Here is an 18,176-nt window from a genome sequence, read left to right as displayed (position 1 = left end):
CTGTGTTTCCCAAGAATGACTATAATGGAACACAGGAGCCCTTTCTGGACAGTCAGGGTGGAAACAAATGCACTATATCTATTTCCAATCTAAATTAGATTTCATTTCATGTCCTGGAAGGGCCAAGATACATACCTCATGAGGTACCTTTGTGCGTGTGTTTCAGTTCACCTCACTGACAACTTACAGAAGGAAGGTTTTGCTTTCAAGTTCAGATATGCCTGATTTAATGTATCAATATGTTCCTAAAATGTTCCATGTGGGGTTTTTTTCTGTCTAGACATGTGGTTTTATTGGTGTGAATTCACAGTGTTAAAATTACCACCAGGAATGCTGATAATAGGATCATAGATTTGGAGCTAAGACACTTCAGAGGCCCTGTGGTCTGGCCCCATTTTAACAGGGAAGAAACTCATGGAATATCATAATGCCAGGCTGCCCAAGAAGCCATAGAGAGACCATGAAAGGCAGAAATGGTCTACAGCTCTGCCTAAGAGAAGTGACCAGAAAAAGAGAAGGGCTGATCAGAACAGAGGGCCAGACAACAGATGGACAGCCCCGTGCCTGTAAAATGCTAAGATCTAAAAGAAAGCCTCCGGCACACTGGCTATGGTATATCTGGAGGATCTGAGGGAGACTAAAGACAGAAATCTCATCAGATGAGAAGGCATAGGCATTTTGTGCCATTGCAAGAATGGGGCACATGGATGACCTATGTGACCCCAGGTGACTCCCCCTTAAAATCAACCCCAAGCCTAAGGCAAGTTGTCCTTGTTACTCAGGAACTGAAGGCTGCTTGGAAAGGGCTGGCAACATGTAGCTGTGGATACAGTATCCAGAGCCTCATTTTATCAAGGCCTTGGCTTTGGTGGTAAACATGTTTTTAACCATCCCTTTCAGAAGTGCTCTATTAATGCTAAACAAAGAAGCTTCAGTTGGCGTGTGACCTTGAACTTTGTTGTTAACCTTGATCCATTGTATCCATTCTTACAGTCAGCCTCTTGGCAACGATTTGTTTTTGTCCATTCTGGGCCTAAGGAGCCAAGCTGAAGTTAGATTTTAGACCCTGGTCCATCTGCAGGAACTAGTTTCTGATGTCTATTGTGAGTGACTCTAAGAAGCAAGGCTAGGAAAATGGTGATTCAATTGTGCTGGAAAATGCGGTTCTGACATCATTTTTCTTAAACCAATAAAGGCTTTGGTAAACTCATTAAGCTTAAATCTAGTTGCCCATTCTACTCAGCTGGAAGATTTCAGTATTTGTTAATAAATAGCATCCATTTTTAAGCTGTAAAAGCTCTACTAACAAAAGGCCCCAGTACTTGGGTAAGGGTCTCTTATCTCACTTGGTCCTTTGTCAGTCAATTAGTGAGCACTTAGGAAGTGGAATGATGAAATAAAGCTCTTATCTGCCTAAACCTAGATCTTTAGACCAGAAATTTTGGCAGCTGCCAAGGAAGCCCATGCCCCATGACTTCAGTGAGCTGCTCACTTACAAATTAGCCTTGACCCATCAGCTCCTCTGGTTAACGTAACCTTCACTCCAAGGAACAGTGAATTCTCCCCTAGCTGGGAGGCAGCATCCCAGGTCTGTTTACTGGAAAACCCACAATGCAGCATCATACCCATACAGTACTTGGGACTTCAGGTGGTGCATGGTTCCATCCTTCTCCCATCAGAGGCATGTTCCCCCCATGGGCTGATTGGGAGAGGAGGCTTCAACTGACTGCTGGCTGAAGCTATTTGAGTGATCAAGGCATTACCTTTCTGAGATGGGAACAAAATATTCACTCTGATTCTTAACTCTCACTTCCTTAAGCCTGAATGTTGCTGTTCCCATGGCAACGCATATCCAACAATCAGAAAGCCTCCCGCCCTGTTTGGGGGGCTCTGACATCTGTTCCATAGCAACAGGCCCAGATGTGATGGCCTTGAGCTGATTTGTTCACTTCCTCCCCCAGGCTGGATGCGGAGCTGGAGCTGCATCAGAGATGTGTCCTTTAGGTCTCACTGGCAGACCCTTGGGGGCTCCTGCAGCCTCCAGCAGGGCTTTAGCACCTCAAGAGCCATCTGACACTGGCTGAGTCCTCTCATTTTCTTTCAGAGGGGGAACAGGTCCAAAATACCTTGGGTTAGGCTTGTCAACTTAGAAATCATTATCTAAGGCAAGTTTGCAAGGAAAGCTATTGATAGTCACTTTACAGGTACATTAAGACCATTTATACCAGGTCTCTTTCGCAGCCATTTACCTCATTCTTCCAGCAGTTCTCTAGGAGGGAGGTTGTGTGTCTCCATTTTACCAAAATACACAGTTCTAGAACTTGACTTTGTTGGCCCTGAGAAGGAGGGACTCCTGCCTGAGCTCCTGGGTTCCTTTACATTTGATGATTCTCACTGTCCTAGCTGTGTGCACAGAATCCATGTTTCCAGGTAATTCTCCCTTCAATGTCAAGGCCTTCCCTGTTACTTTCTCCCTGCCCCACATCTAGCCAGGGGACCTCATTGATAGAGCTTTCTATCCTCGCCTCTGACCATGGTGGATGTTCACTTGCAGGTCATCTGAATGTCAGCATGGCAGCCTCAAACCTGGAGAACCAGTTGCACAGCGCCCAGAAGAACCTGTTGTTCCTTCAGCGGGAACACGCCAACACCCTGAAGGGCCTACATGCTGAGATAAGACGCCTGCAGCAACACTGCACAGGTAGCTTAGCCCAGGCATTCCAGGGTCTGTGCCCCGCAGGGAGCCATCTAAGACCATACTGGCAAATGGAGGCTCCCAGGGCTAGGGAAAAGGAGAGAGGGATGTGTCCAGGGCCTTACCACCAAGTCCCACGGCCTGCTCACATGGCACCTGATAGAGCAAAAGCTGTGCTTGACTTTAGCAGCTCTAGCTCAGTTGGCTATATACTAAGGAAAAAGCATTCATCAAGCGCTTATTTGGGGCCACCAGATAAGAGGGGGTGTGGCCTTACTAATCCTTTTTGCTGCCTCCTACCAGTTAATATTATGGGTTGCCATCAGTGTGGGGTAAGACTGTATCATAACTGTGACCCACTCTGGTATCCAACTTCAATCCCATAATTAAATCATAAACAGGGCAAGGTATAGAAGTCAGTTCTCTGCACATCCAGTACATTTAAAGAGATGAAAAATGAGTTTGGGATTCTATTCTGTTTGGAGTGGTAGAGAGGTTTTTTTTCAAATCTCCCAAATTTTAAGCTCCCTCCCACCTGGATCAGCCACGTTGTTGTTGTTTGGGTTGTGTCTGACTCTTTCATGACCTCATTTGTTTGTTTGTTTTTGGCAAAGACACTGGAGTAGTTTGCCATTTCCTTCTCCAACTCATTTTGCAGCTCAGGAAACTGAGGCCAACAGGGTTAAGTGACTTGTCCAGGGTCACACATCACTAGTAAATGTCTGAGGCCACATTTGAACTCAGGTTTTCCTGGCTCCAGGCCCAGCACTCCATCCTTTGCATCACCAGGCTGCCTCGGTCTATTATAGAGTCAGGGACTTTCTGAGAAGAGCTGGCTCACAAGAATATTTCCTGAGTCATCGCTCCTGAAATAGACAGTAATTACAACTTCCCATGACGATCCAGAATTAACATGCAGCCTTTTTTTTTCTTTTTTTTAGATTTAACTTATGAGCTGACACTGAAAAGTTCTGAGCAGGCAGGTAAGAGCCCTGAATGATGGTGGTTTTCCTAGTGTAACAGCGACACCTGTTGGTCTAATGTCCTTCTCTCCTAGTTTATATTCATACTTGACTCCTGTAGCCAAACTTCACTGCCTCCCTTCCAGACTCAGGATTTAGATCAGGTAGGCATCTAAGCAATCAACTACTCCAGCCCCCCTCATTTTACAGAGGAGGAAACTGAGGCACCAGGGGTAACTGACTTGTCCAAAGCCACACAGGAAATAGCAGAGTTGGGCTTTGAACTGAGGTCCTGTGAACACGATGTGCCCACTGCTTTCTCTCCCATGCTGCACTCACCGTCTCTGGGGAAATCCCACTGCTTAGGTCTTTGTTGTATTCATTTCATGAGGGCTCAAGTGACACCACCAGGAGAAGCACCAGATATATTTGTTAGCAGGGACACCGCGTAGGACCCTACCACTTCAGCTGCCCAGCTCAGGAACAGGACATCTATACTACACCTATGCCAGTGGGTCAGGCTTTCCCTAAAATCCCTGTTCATCCATCTCTAGGTGGGTCCTTGGGTTCTTGATGATTTAATGGTGCTCATCCCCACTGGCCAAACCTGGAAAAGCTGCCACATGGTGCAGGAGACCCTGGAGGTCCTGGCTCACAGGCCTCGTGATCAGATGGATTAGGGGCCTCCAGGAGCCAGAACCAATTGTTTCAAACAGACCATCCTCTAAGGCTTGGTGATTTGATGCAAAAAAAAAAAAAAAAGAACAAACCCACTAGAGAATGCGTTCAAGATCAATTTTTTTTTCAGCCTCTCAGAGTGACATCATTTATGAGCCGATCTGATTTCTTCTAAAACACGGCTCGTTTCCATTCATTTTCAGTGCATCACCAAGTACTCATTTTTCCACTTAGAGTAATCACATTGCAGCCTCCCAAGCCTTTTGTTCCCCAGGCATGGTTTAAAAAAAAGACATGAATTAATCTTGAGAGAGGTCTGATTACAGGCACATAACCAGAGGAAGCTCCTCAGGTCCTGCTCCCACATTCCTCATTGTCACACTGAGCCCCCCTACTGAGGCTGTGTCCCAAGAACCTCAAAGAGCAGAGAGCTGAGTCCTATGTGGTCAGGCTTTAAAAATGAGCTACAAGAAGTCACCCCTTTGCAGTGGCTTTTCTCTGGGGGAAAGCCATAAGTCACATAACTAGCACACTCTTCCTGGGATTGGTTCTTTGGGACAAGTCGGGAAGGGGGATAGGTGGCAGGGGTCTGTGGCCTTCCAACGATTCTTTGAAGAATACTATGTGGCTAATATGTGTACAACTTGTCACAGCCTCCAGGACCAATAGGAAGAACCAGTTTAGGTTAGAGAGGGCCTGCAGGGTACGAGGGGCCAACTTTGTTCAAGGAGCTGCATCCCTAGTTTGTTTTTGGCCGAATTTTCTGAATTATTTTTCGAGGGTCGACCACTAGACAGAACAGACATGAGTCGGTGCCAATGACCAGCCCCAGAGATCAACTTTCTACAGCATGAATTACCCCTGCCCCTTCCACCAGCAGCACCCCCAAAACTCTGAAGATAGCAAACAGTACTTGAAACCAAGGCTGAATTTTCAAGGAGCAAATAGGAAAAGGCAAAGCAAGCAGCATTTCTAAGAGTGGCAGTGGTTCCAGAGATGTGATTCGGCAGCCTCAGGTGCCGTGGAAGGTGCCTGCCTGGCAGAAGTCTGGGCATATTCCTGGACTTCCTTCTTTAGCTGTGCTGCAGCAAGGGAGGCAGGCCCAGGGAAAGCCTGGGGACAACAAGTGGGTTGGTCATACTTTTACAAAGTGTCCCCCAAAGAGAAGGGATGAGATCGTGCCAGAAACAGATTTCTTATTGTTTGGCTGGTGCCTAGATTAGCCTGATTTGGAAACTTCAACTCCAGGCCCACAAACTGAGAGGTAGCATAATAAATATCTTAAGCTCCATTTCATGTATAAAAGGCAGAGTCATATGAGGGTTGTTTCCCAACAGGCCCTTGTGGAAAGAAGAATGAGGACAGAAATCTGACTAGTGGAGTGTCAGGGCCTCCAAAACTGCAGAGCACTCAGAGCTCCTGGGGTGATTTGAGGCAGTTGGGGAATCACAGCCCAAGCTGAGGTCCAGGCTCAAGGAGGGAGGAGCTTCATGGCAGTTGGTCTTTGTCCTGGCAGATTCAGTTATCTCAGGTAGGAGGGCAATCATGTGGTAGCTCTGAAATCTGTGGAAATCCCAGGATGTTTCTAGGTAGAAGGGAAGGTTCCATTGTGGAGGGAGAGATGGAGGGAATGAGTGAAAACCAAGGAGGAGACTGGGGGAATGACAGAAGGGAAGTGAGCTTGGCAGATGGGTGTGTCTGGGGGCTGGGGTGGGGGGAAAGGCCTGGCTCTTCTGAGATGAGAAGATAAGCAAGGAAACAGATTGATGCCACAAGGTATAGGAGAAGTAGAGGGAGCTCCTGGGCTCAGGTTCCACTCACTTGGGCAGAGCTGGACTTTGCCTTTGGGGATTCATTAGACCCCTGGAGGGGTTTTTTGGGTACTTATTATGAAAAACAAAGATGCCACCTTTCAAAAGAGTGCTTTACAGGCAATCAAATAATGATTTAATGGATTTGTCTTAAGAAAACTAAAATAGATTAATTTGGTAGTAGTTAAATTCCAAGGTAATGGTGTGAGCTGATGCAGCTCAGTATATCTACATAAATAAGGGTCTATTTCTGGTGATTATGAATGCCTCCAATTACACAGGATACTAATGACAGCTAATATTTATATAGTGCCTACTAAGTACCAGGCAACGTGCTAAGTGCTTTTAGGGTTATTATCACGTTTGATCCTCGACAACCTTGGGAGAGGTAGGTGCTATTATGATCCCCATTTTACAGATGAGGAAACTGAGGCAAACTGGTGAAATGACTTGACCAGGGTCACACAGCCAGTAAGTGTCTAAGGCCACAATGGAACTCAGGTCTTCCGGAGTCCAAGCTTGTCGAACAATAAATGTTGACCTGGAAGAGGCCTTAGAGATCATCTCATCCACTGTCCACCCTCCAGTCCCATCATTTTAAAGATGAAGGAGCCCAAAGATTAAAAATTGAAGAGAGATTAAATTATATGAGCCAGGTTGTAGAGCTGGGAACATAAGTCATGTTTCCTGATTCCCAGTAGAGAGAGGTTCTCCACCTCATGGCGCGATCTCCCCTTCCTCTGCTGTTGTAAAGCGTTTACTGAATGCTTATTGCCCCCAAAGAGGTGGATCTGTACTGCTTTCCTGTTTTACAGATAAGCAGATTAAGGTACAAAGTGAATTAATGATTGTCAGAGGGACAGACAGCTGGGGTGGAGGAGGAGATGGCTCTGGGGGGGTAGGAGTAAGGTGGGGAGAGGGAGGGAGGGAAAAACAGACGGAGGAGAGGGAAAAGAGAGACAAGAGACAGGAGGAAGAGACACAAAGAGAGTAAGAGAGACAGAGACAAAGAAGGAGGAAAGGGAGAGACAGGAAGAGAAGCAAAGAGACAGAGAGGGAGAAACAGAAAGAGAGGCAGAGAAAGAGGAGAGAGAGAGACAGGGAGAGAGACAAAGAGATAGAGGCAGAGAGAAAGACAGGCAGAGACAGAGAGGAAAGGGAGAGACAGAGGGACAGAGAAAGAGGAAAGGGAGAGACAAAAGGAGAGAAAGAAGCAAAGAGACAGACGGGGGGGCAGACAGAGACAGACAGAGAGAGAGAGGAGATGGACGGACAGGTGGATGGAGAGAGGAAGACAGAGGGGGGCAGAGAGACGGCGAGATGGACGGAGAGAGGAAGACAGAGGCGGAAGGGAGAGGGGCAGAAAGAGAAAGAGACAAAGGAAGAGATGGACAGACAGGTGGGTGGAGAGAGGAATATAGATGGAAGGGAGAGGGGCAGAGAGACAGAGGGAGAGACGGACGGAAAGAGGAAAACAGAGACGGAAGGGAGATGGGCAAAGACAGAAAGAGACAGAAGAGATGGACGGACAGGTGGATGGAGAGAGGAATACAGATGGAAGGGAGAGGGGCAGAGAGACAGAGGGAGAGATGGACGGACAGGTAGATGGAGAGAGAAAGATGGAAAGGGTCAGAGAGACAGAAGAAGAGATGGACGGACAGGTGGATGGAGAAAGGAAGCCAGAGCGCAGAGGGGGCTCGGGAGCCCCGGCCCCCGGCGCTCCGGGACCCCTCCCGAGGGCCCCCTCACGCCCTTTTCCGTGCTTGTGGTTGCAGGAGACGGAAGCTCCCGAAGCACCGAACTGAAGCGAAGATGCGAAGACCTGGAGGCCGAGCTCCGGGCGAAGGAGGCGGAGAAGCAGGCGCTGCTGCAGGAGCTGGAGCAGAAGAACGCGCTGATCGCGGTGCTGGAGAGCACGGTGAAGGAGCGCGAGAAGAAGTACCTGGAGGAGCTGAAGCTTAAGAGCCACAAGCTGAGCGTGCTGTCGGGCGAGCTGGAGCAGCGCGCCGGCACCATCGCCTACCTCACGTCGCAGCTGCATGCCACCAAGAAGAAGCTGCTGCTGAGCCCGGCCGACGCGGGCGCCGCGTCCCCGGCCGGCTACAAGCCCGCGCCCCCCAAGGACAAGCTCCCCGAGACCCCGCGGCGCCGCATGAAGAAGAGCCTGTCGGCGCCGCTCAACCCGGAGCTGGAAGACGTGTACAGACTGGGCTCGGACGGCCGCAAGCTCCTCTTGCGCGAGCCCGTGGACGCCATGCCGGACCCCACCCCGTTCCTGCTGGCCCGGGAGTCGGCCGACGTGCACCTCCTCAAGGAACGGCCTCTGGTCATCCCGCCCATTGCGTCCGAGCGCCCCTCGGGGGACCCGCACAGCCCCGCCAGGGACAAGGCGCACAAGGCGCACGTCGGGGTGGCGCACCGCATCCACCACGGCCCGCCCGCCCCGGCGCAGCCCGAGGTGGAGACGCTAGCGGTGGATCAGGTGAACGGAGGCAAGGTCGTTCGGAAGCACTCAGGGACTGACCGGACTGTGTAAGGCAGAGCCGCCGAGACGCTCGGTTCTCGCGCTGTGTATGCACTGTGATCACTACTAGGAAAGAAAATTCGCCCACCCTTTTTTTTAAGTCCCACGCATGCCAAATTTTTTCAGATCTGTCAAATTATTCTCGTCCCCCTTCCCTTCCTCCCGCCTCCGCCTCCACCCAAACCAAAATACGATCGCGTTCCTGATGCAGAACCTGTATTTACCAAACGCTGTGGCCAAACACCCGCGTATCCGAATGCTCGCTTCCAATCCATTTACTCCAAGTGCCCATGTGGACGAAAGCACAGGCCACGGTCTGCATTACTGCGTAACACTAACGAACCCGAATAGTGACATACCTAATTATAAAGCTGGAACAACATGTAGAAACTGACTTACGATCCCCCCTTGGAGTCTTCAGTATCTCCGTATGTCATAGTTCATACACACCCCTGGAGATGATTGTAATTTCACGACAAACCTTTCACGGGCGGCATTGACACCAATGCAGATACATGTATATGTCAAACGGAACTAAATAAGATTGACATTACTCTACATGTCACCTTGACCCTAATGTGTGTCCATATTTTTTGTTATATTTTATTCCAAATTTTGAAGATCCCAACAAACTTTATTTTCTAAACCTGCTACCATTTTGTTTTGTGTCATTTATTAACCACCTGAGGGAGGGGTAAGAGGGAGGGGGAGGAGCAGTGGGTCCATTCATTCACTGGGTCGTTTGTCCTCAGATAGATGCTTGTCCAGAAAGACCCCTTCTCATGTTCCCCCTGAGCACAATGGTTGGATGCTGCAGCAGGAGACCAAAGGTTGATGACATTTCCAAACTTCTAGTTAGTGGGAAGGTGGTGGGCTCCCCTCCCCTTTCAGCCAAACATACACACACACAAACACACACCTCCCCCCATCCCCTACCCCCACTGGGCTTCTTTAATCAGAATATGGAAAACCAGGGATTCTCAGGTAGGACTTAGATGCCTCTTCTTAAGGTCCTTTCCAAACCTTAGACTTTGAAATTGTGGCATGGTTTCATGTCCTGAAAAGGCAACCTTTTGGTTATATTTCAACATTCAGGTATTCCTGCAATTAGGTTTAAGGAGCTGTTTATAAAAAATATATGCCTTATACAAATCTGAATAAGTTTTTCCCGAGGTCCCCTCTGATGCCCTACCCAGTGTCCCCCAGCAAACCCTAGGCTAGGCTTGCTCCTTCCTTGGTCTATTAAAGTTACTTGGGCACCAGCTGATGGGCACTATCCTGGCAGGGAACCAACCCCCACAAATCACTTCCAGCTTAGAGGCCCCATCACCCACGATGGACAAGCATGTCTTCCCTGGGAAGCCTGTCACCCCATAGGTAGCAGCTGGCTCCCAAATGAGCTTCCTTCGGTTATAGGAATAACCTAGCTTACGAATTGAGGCTACAGATTTAGGATGGACATAATACAAAATTTAGGATTTGGGAGAAAAGAGATTGATTAAAGCTACTGAAGAATTAACTACTCAGAAAATCATCTATCCACCCACAAAAGATAACAGACTAAAGACAAAATGATTATGAGAGCAAAGTCACTCACCAGGATGCCCTAGCAGGGAGAGATACCTAAAAAGGCTGCATCATGGTTCAGTCATTTTAAAAAAAACAAAGTCCCTGGATTTGGAGTCTGAGGACTCAGATTTGAATCTTGGCTTTGTCACTGAATGACCTTGGACAGGCCACTCTCCTGTCTCTAGGCCTCAGTTACTTTTTTGTAAAATGAGGGTGTGGGACTAGAGGCCTCTACCATCTCTTCTAGTTCTAATTCTATGACACTAGGACTTCACAGACCTTTGCAGAATGGAGACTCCCACTGACCTGGTCTCTCTTCCAGCAGTCAGCTTAATCTTAGCCTTCCTTTTGCACAGGACTGGGCTTTGAGCTGGGCTAATAATTATGGTCCAAAGAAACACTTTTTTTGAAAAGAAGCATTATTGAGGCATAGACTAAAACACACCTTTACATTCCTCTAGTAATTCCCATTAGAACACCATTCCTCTCGAGAAGACATCGGGTAGGCACCTTTAGCTACTCAGAAGAGATCACTGAGAAGAAAAAAAAAAACTTCCAGCATATGTTAAAAATTCTTTGATCATATTTATTTCTAAAACACAGCAAATCATTTTTTAAAAAGGAAATATAGATTAAGTAAATGAAGCCACTGTCCCTTAATTTGTGTTAGTGAATTATTCTCGGGAAAAGTTAAACGTTTATTTTCAGATACAAAACCATCAATGACAATCCCTCCTGTACTGTAAAAATATATACAAATGAGCTTCGATGCCTGGAGAACGATTCCAGGTGTCCTGGTTCTTCACGAGTTCCCAGAATATCTATAGCCATCATCAGAACTTAGAATTGGAAATCCAGTTTCTCCCATTCAAGAGCTAATCAGAATTCAAGGTGAGGCACACGCCTTGTAGCACCCAGTGTGAAATGTGCCTTGTGGTGAAGAGATCTGCTTCAAAAACTAAACCAATTCCCATCGCATTCCTTCTCATGGATGTGGTGTAGACAGGTGTTCGGAAGGTATTCTAAAGGCCAAGGAAAGGAGAGAACAGTGAGGTCTCAGAGAAGATCTTGTAGGAATAAGAAATGGCCCATGTGGTGCCTCTAAGTTTTAAAGGGGTGATCATTTGATTGAACTCAATAGGCAATGTGCCCATCCCACATTGAGAGGATGATGAATGGTCATCAGAGGAAACCTTTGACATTGGTGTGATGGCGTGGGGATAGCTTATCAGAAGCTAACCCAATCTGAATCAGATTACCATGAGGCCCTATTTCCATGGGTTCCCGCATGGCTATTCCAGAAACAATCAGGTGAGTTGCCATCTTGAGTATGCCATACCCAAACAATCCCACCAAGAATTCCATACCAGGATAGACTGTTAAAGCCTTTCTTATCTAACACTTCAGTCTAAAAAAGCAAAGAAAACAAGGAACTTGTAGAATATCTATGAGGAGGAAAGGGGCTGGGAAAGAAGACTTGGGGCTGCTCCCTTTAACCTGTAGTTTGAGACGATGGGCTTCGATGGGGATTATCTTCAGAACGGGCAGGTCCACAACTAAGACTTTGGGTTTGCTCTTAATAAGGCAGCCTTTCTCAATGTCCCAGTCAGCACCTTCTAGATACAGCCCCGACACAAAGCATCCTGTAGATACCAGGAGAAGAATGAGAAGCTGAAACCATGGCAAGAGAGGATGGATCTTTAACGATAAAGTACACCGATAAAGTCACAGAGCTAAGATCTCCCTGTGGTGCATTATCCTTGCAGTGATGTCGATCTGCCTGTCCACATCCACAGGGAAACAACTCAACAGACACTAAGAAATTAAATAATATAAATTAATTAAATATCCCTCCCTTCTGGGAACCCCAAAGGCAGAGGGGAGGGAGGGGAACCTCAGACTTTTCCTCCACAGATCCTTGAGAAACCATGCCATAGCTGTCGTTGATGCCCTAAATGACTAACAATTACATGCAGATTGCAACTGCATGGTAGGATGCTGCTGCACAGATCAACAGTTAGACCTGAGCCTTTTTGCATTCTAGGCTGGGTGAGATAGGAAGATTAAGAGTTGTGCTTGTTCAGGGGGCCCGTGCCAGCTGGAGATCTAGGATTAGGTCTTCCCTGGCACTAGCTCCAGCTACAAGATGCTAGAGGTACGAGCCATGAACTTCACCGGGTAATGTTTCTGAAAGGTTCACATCAAAAAAACAAGTGTCAGTCTCTTTAACAACTTTTTTCAGTTACTCCTTCCATTATGAATTGGTTTAGAGATGTCCTCCACTTAAGAATTATTATCAAAGGAGCAGCCTTATATAATGATGATGGTAATAATAGCAACGTACAAGGTGAAGAGAAATGGGCAACATTCTGTAGCTCATCCAGCTTGAGAATGCGGTCAGACAGACACATGGTCAGGCCCCCTTGGGCCATGTATCATCCCTTCTGACTTGGTCCTATCACTGATAACTTAAGCCAGACCCAGCCGGGAGGTTCAGGCAGGAGGAGGGTGAGGGTGACAGAGGTGACCTGCAGAGGGATTGGCCCCCTAGAGTTGACCATACCTTGACCTGCTCGTTCAGTCACATCATCTGCATCCTGGAATTTGGTCACTTGGGTAAACAAAGTGGAGCGATCCAGGGGCCAGCCATTCTTCCGACAGGTGGCTTGAACCAGAGCTGTGAGATAGGACTCAGGGATGTGCAGCCCTGACAGCCACATCACATTGGGGTCACTCTCTAGAATCTGGAGACAAAGAGAGAACAGTGACTCTGCCACCTTCTTCTCAACTTACAATGCCCAGGACACTTCTCTGGCCCCTGCAAGGGGTCAACCCAAGAGTAGCACCCTCCAACAAGCTTCAACAGAAGGAGGGCTATTCTCAAGGAGCTGCTTCTATTGCCCAGGAAAGCCTGAAACCAACAAGACAACACTACTCATGCCTTACCCAAGTTGTGTACTGAGTAAACCTCCTCAAAAAGTACACCATCCAGTTTCCAAGGGTCTTCAAGGTGTCAGGGGCAAGTTTTCTCCAGATGCCTGGGATCTGACCAATAAAAAGGGCCCGAGCCACGTCATCCAGCTCATTGCTCATCCCAACTTCACCAGCCAAGGCCTGTTGTCAGAATTGATAGAACCCAAGCACACTCAGCTCAGAAAACAACCAATGAGCATCTAACCTCAAGACCCCAGACCTTGCCTGCCTCCCTCCCACCTCACCCCACTTACCCTCTGGAGTTCGGCCAGCGATTTCATCATCCGGATTGTCAGTTTGTTAAAACGCTCTAGCTCCTGCAGCAACACCACCGTCGTGGGAGAGATGCTCAGCCCTAGGTGTTTACGGATACTGTCCAAGTCAAACACTTTGGGCATTTTGTTTTCAATGTCCTGGGCAACCTGAGCAATATAATCCTCCCGGCTGACGCCAGTGCCAGATTCCCCTGAAACAGGAAGAACATTCATCTGCCTCATCCTTGAGGCAGGCTGCTGATGCCACTAGGGAAAGCATCAGTGGAGAAAGGGAAAACATTACCATTACCCAAGGCTGAGAGCTGCTATTCTGAAGGGGCAAAATACCCCTGATGAGAGGACTCTACCTGTCTGTGGCTGTAATTCCAACAGGTGAGACCACATGTCCCGAGCAGCCTGGGTATAGTATCCAATCTCAGCATTGGAATGGAGCCCAAATACCTCGGGCGTGTTGGCTAGTGGAAGCGACTCAATTGCATCTGTAAAAAAGTGTAAGCAAAAGAAACCAGGACTCCTGAAGGGATGAGCAGACTCCCCATGGGCTGAAATCTTTGGAACAAGAAACTACTCCTCGGGACCCCAGAGATGGCAGTGCTGATCCCCATAAAAATAGTAATATTAATAATAGCAATGATGGCTAGCATATACGTGGTACTTTAGGGTTTGCAAAGGGCCTTACATATAATATCTCATCAGATGTGTTTTGAGGAGTGATTTACTTTGTTTTTAGAGCCTGGCTCTCTATCTCACACAGACCAGAAGTACGGTGGCCACCCACAAACACAACTCCACCAATGACTATATAGGAACTTTGACCTGCACCATTTTCCACCTGGTCCAGCTGACCCTTCCTTAGACAACCTGGTGGTCCCACAAGCTCATCCCGCTGGTTCCAGACTTGGCATGGCCACGGGATGAGCGTTAGTTCCAACTCAAGTGTTCCACCAGCTTCGGCCTTTCTAGCACTGGGAACTATAGGTATGTACCACTGCACCCAGCAGGTGAGGTTCTTTTAAACAAAGATGTCCCTGCATTCTAGAGGTCTGTTTCCTAGGAATGCTGAGGAAAGGTGTTCCGCAGGATGCTGCTCAATGCTAACTCAGCTCCCTTGAAGAAGATTTTCATCATGAGAGAATGCCAAATATACATGAAGGGATAGGGCTTAGACTGATCAGTTTGTCTCCAAAATGGAAGTCACTGACCAAACAAGCTCACCCTCCAGAAGTCCAGTTAGAAAAAAGGATCAGGGGAATTGCTGCAGAAATGAACATCACCAAAACCTATCCTGGGGGTAAGAATTGGTTATATGTTTCCAGCATCTGTGCAGTCTCACCTACAAAATCCTCCTTGGTATCACCCTCTGGGATTTTATAATCAACTTCCTTATTGTGGAAGAAATGAAATGGTTGGAAGGTGTCAAAGATGAAATCCCCCAGATACTCATCCATGTAGATGGTCAGGATGCGCCTGTCAAAGCTGTCGATGGCCCGACCTCCGTACATGACCTAGACACAAGGCAGAATCTACCTGAGTGCCCAGCAGGGGACGTTTGACTGGACTGGCCTCAGCTCCTGACGAGGAAACACTCTTTACCAAGGTAGAGAGTTCTTGGGAACACTGAGAAGCTGAGTCACCTGTCTGGGTGATCTGCATACAGCCAGAAGGGGACAGAGGAGAGACCTAGGGGGGACCTATAGCCAGTTCTCGATCCTCTAGACCACCCTTCTATGTACAGAGCAGGCATGATTTTTAGAGTTACATTGTAACTTAGTTTTCTGACTTCCTGAAACAGGAGTCTCCAAACTGACAAAAAGCACCTTCTAAGTGATAATCATTAACCTAACAATGTTGGAGGGACCAAATTCCTTTGTAGATTTTGGATCTAAACAAATACATGTAACAATGCCTGGACTTCTGAGGAATGAGAACCTGGAGGAAGCCTTTGAAAGGTCCATCCACACGAAATAACCTCGACCACGGCAAGGAAGAGCAGAGAAGGTCTGGTTGGTGTGCTCAGGCATCCAGACCATGAAGGAGAAGAATTGTCTGATTTATTAGCATAGTCATCCCGCATCTCCCTTTATCAGTGATGTTTAGTAGGAGGGACTCCCGGGAGCCCCCATTTGGGTCTCTGCTTGAAATCAGAATCCATGGGATGAAGGAGAGAGAGAATGAGGAGAAGCCAGCCCCACCCCAGGACCCCTTCCTACTCTTCACCTCTGACCCTGGTCAGGCTCCAAGGGCTCACCTCTCCAATGAGATACTTGAGGCTTCCCCAGGGAATCTTGTTGTCATTTTGTTGGAAGGCTTTTGTCAAGTACGTGTTCAAGATTTCCATGCAGACCTAGAGATAGAAGCCAAGGGTTGTGAAGACCAAGGGAGACTTTGCTCCCTGGGGACCCTGAAGCCTCTGAGTCTTCCCTGGACCCTGGAAACTGACCCACCCACCCCCATTAAAACTTAAAGGCCAAAAGTCAAAGGCGCCACAGTATTGAAGCAAGCGCCTGGCAGAGGAAGAGGCATGGTGGCATCAACCCCACTATTTTAAACCTGGAAATCAGACTCATTGAAGTCATAGGGAACATTCCAGCCAATCTTGCCAAACTTTCTTCTCTCCTGTACGACTGCATGGAAAAAGGCCAGCACGTAAATCAGGGACTTGTAGGCAGGATGAGGACACTGCTCCAGCATATCGTGAGAGATCTTGAAGTATGTCGCCCGCATGTTCAACTTCAGGCCATTGGGTGGCTCGGTGACTACCTTCAGAGTGGAGGAAAAAGAGGGAGATTGGCTGAGTGCAGCAGCTCCTCTCTGAGGAGGAGAATCATGTGTGGTTGCAGAATGTGTGGATTTAGCTTCTCCTCCCGGGCTCCTGGTCCCCCAGCCAACAATGCACATCATGCTGTCAGCTGTACAAGATCTAGATTTCTATCCTGCCTTTTTCACTGACTCGATGTGGTCCTTCAAGAAGCCCCAGTGTTTCTCATCGTTGGGTTCCTCACGTATCTAGTGCAGGGGATTAAAATCTTCTCCACACCTGCTCAGCGGGGGCTGGGGGGTTAGGGGATGCATGGAAAAAAAAAAACTTTTCCAAAATGATGCCTGTGATAATCAATTGAGCAACGTGGGTCATGTACTCTGAGCTGATGGGAATAGGGGTGAGGGAGAAACCTCTGATTAGAACAGAGTCTGGCTATTGTTACTGCTGTCTCTGGGATCATGGGCAGGTCCAGGGGCAGGTCCATGGTCAGACAGAAGGCATGATCTGTGCTCTGGCCTCTAGGAAAGGCCACATTAAGGCCAGTTTTACATGTCTATTAGCAAGGGGCCAGAGCACAGGTTCCCATCCCAACCCCAGCCACACATATGCTCCACGGTTGGCCCCCATTACTCCAACACCCCATGCATGCCTGTACTTTTAAAACAGAGAGAAGAGACACAGTTTCTCATCTCTGTGATCACATACAGTGGACATGCAGCTAACAGTATCTGATTATTCAAGGAGACTTTTCTCCCAAGTGCCAGCCTTGTCCCAAGCATACAAAGAGCTAAAAAAGATCCCTTGATAGGATCTCCTCCAGCTCCTTCAATTTACAGAGAAAAACACTAACATCTAGAGAGGAAGAGTAGATTCCCTGAGGTCACAGCCTGAGCCAGTAGAAAGATTCAGAATTCAAACCTATCTCTGAGTCCCCACAGCCCAGGCCAAGATCCTCCTCAAACAAGGACTGCAGACAGCAGAGCAGGAAGGCAGGAGGGGGTGGTCTTCATTCTCCCTGCTGAGCTACCCAACAGTGCTGGACCTCCAGTGATGTGGACAGATGGATGGACAGACAGATGGCTGGGTCTGTGTCTCCCAGCCCTGTACCTTTAAGGATTTCTGCAGGATTCCAATCGGGAAGCCTTTAGTGGGGTCAGTGGTGAGCCACAGGCGGAAGTCGGGGTGGGGCTTTGTGATTCTCTCCAGAGATTTCTCCAGGTCCTTAAGCCATTTGACAAGAAGGTGACAGTTCTGTAGCATCAGCCACTGACCCCGGGCCACAGCAGTCTCCAGCAACTGCAATGCCACCTGTGCCAACCAATCACAGCAGAAAGATCATGAGCTAGTGGCCTCTGAGCAGAATAAGCCCAACCCTCTCCTGTCACAGAAGATTAAACTGGCCCAGGGAGATGAAGTAACTTAGTCACACAGCTACGAAGCGTCAGAGGAAGGATTGAAAACCATAACTCTATAAGCACTGTGGTGAGGCAGCCCGGTCCCTGGGTTCAAGTCCTACCCTGTCATTTATCAGTGGTACAGCCCAAGGTGAGTCACCAAACCTCTCCATTTCCCCCACCCCAGCTCTCTAAGACTATTCATTATTGAGGAGTCCCTGCTCTGGGGTGGTGAGCAGTGCTTCTACATCAGAAGCTCTTTACACCACTAAAATCATGAGTCTGAACCAACACCCAATATTTCACCTTGAATCTATCAGACCCAGGCCTGGACCCAGCATAAAAAGTCCAGACAATACTTGTCCCAGGGACTTATTCCAACCTCAGCACATGATCATGAGAAGGGTTGACTTTTCTATATGGAACTGCATTGGGCCAACAGCTGCTTGCGCAGACACACAGCTACGCCCAGGGCAAATCCAAGTGGATTTTAGACAACTCCACATTGCTTAGAGCATCGCAAGTGTAACAGCT

At 48.0% G+C, this 18,176-nt stretch overlaps 2 protein-coding genes and 1 long non-coding RNA gene across 11 annotated transcripts in view; 1 reads left to right on the top strand and 2 right to left on the bottom strand.

The window, feature by feature from the left end:
- LOC140499365 (uncharacterized) overlaps nt 1–1,711 on the bottom strand; it is a 34,621-nt gene extending 32,910 nt beyond the window's left edge. For all 5 annotated transcript variants that reach the window (XR_011965414.1, XR_011965413.1, XR_011965417.1 and 2 more), the window contains exon 1: nt 1,497–1,711. This is a non-coding gene — a long non-coding RNA (uncharacterized lncRNA). The remainder of the gene's footprint in view (nt 1–1,496) is intronic.
- CCDC92 (coiled-coil domain containing 92) overlaps nt 1–9,323 on the top strand; it is a 44,763-nt gene extending 35,440 nt beyond the window's left edge. For 4 of the 5 annotated variants that reach the window (XM_072600688.1, XM_072600687.1, XM_072600686.1 and 1 more), the window contains exons 2-4: nt 2,555–2,701; nt 3,637–3,678; nt 7,922–9,323. In XM_072600688.1, coding sequence (XP_072456789.1) covers nt 2,572–2,701; nt 3,637–3,678; nt 7,922–8,682 — 933 coding nt within the window. In that variant the 5' untranslated portion in view covers nt 2,555–2,571 and the 3' untranslated portion in view covers nt 8,683–9,323. Of the gene's footprint in view, nt 1–1,909; nt 2,431–2,554; nt 2,702–3,636; nt 3,679–7,921 lie in introns of those variants that run through there. The other variant, XM_072600684.1, reaches the window with a different exon arrangement.
- Nucleotides 9,324–10,800: 1,477 nt separating this feature from the next.
- The window catches only part of DNAH10 (dynein axonemal heavy chain 10), a 152,837-nt gene continuing 145,461 nt past the window's right edge, over nt 10,801–18,176 (bottom strand). The window contains exons 70-79 of the mRNA XM_072600672.1: nt 17,356–17,556; nt 16,038–16,247; nt 15,736–15,831; nt 14,821–14,992; nt 13,835–13,966; nt 13,467–13,678; nt 13,186–13,353; nt 12,803–12,983; nt 11,737–11,882; nt 10,801–11,261 (exon numbers count right to left, since the gene is read on the bottom strand). Of these exons, the coding sequence (XP_072456773.1) occupies nt 11,115–11,261; nt 11,737–11,882; nt 12,803–12,983; nt 13,186–13,353; nt 13,467–13,678; nt 13,835–13,966; nt 14,821–14,992; nt 15,736–15,831; nt 16,038–16,247; nt 17,356–17,556 (1,665 nt within the window). The 3' untranslated portion in view covers nt 10,801–11,114. The remainder of the gene's footprint in view (nt 11,262–11,736; nt 11,883–12,802; nt 12,984–13,185; nt 13,354–13,466; nt 13,679–13,834; nt 13,967–14,820; nt 14,993–15,735; nt 15,832–16,037; nt 16,248–17,355; nt 17,557–18,176) is intronic.

This window comes from Notamacropus eugenii, chromosome 4, assembly GCF_028372415.1.
Source record: "Notamacropus eugenii isolate mMacEug1 chromosome 4, mMacEug1.pri_v2, whole genome shotgun sequence".
Lineage (NCBI taxonomy): Eukaryota > Metazoa > Chordata > Mammalia > Diprotodontia > Macropodidae > Notamacropus > Notamacropus eugenii.
This window is presented reverse-complemented; position numbering and strand designations above follow the sequence as displayed.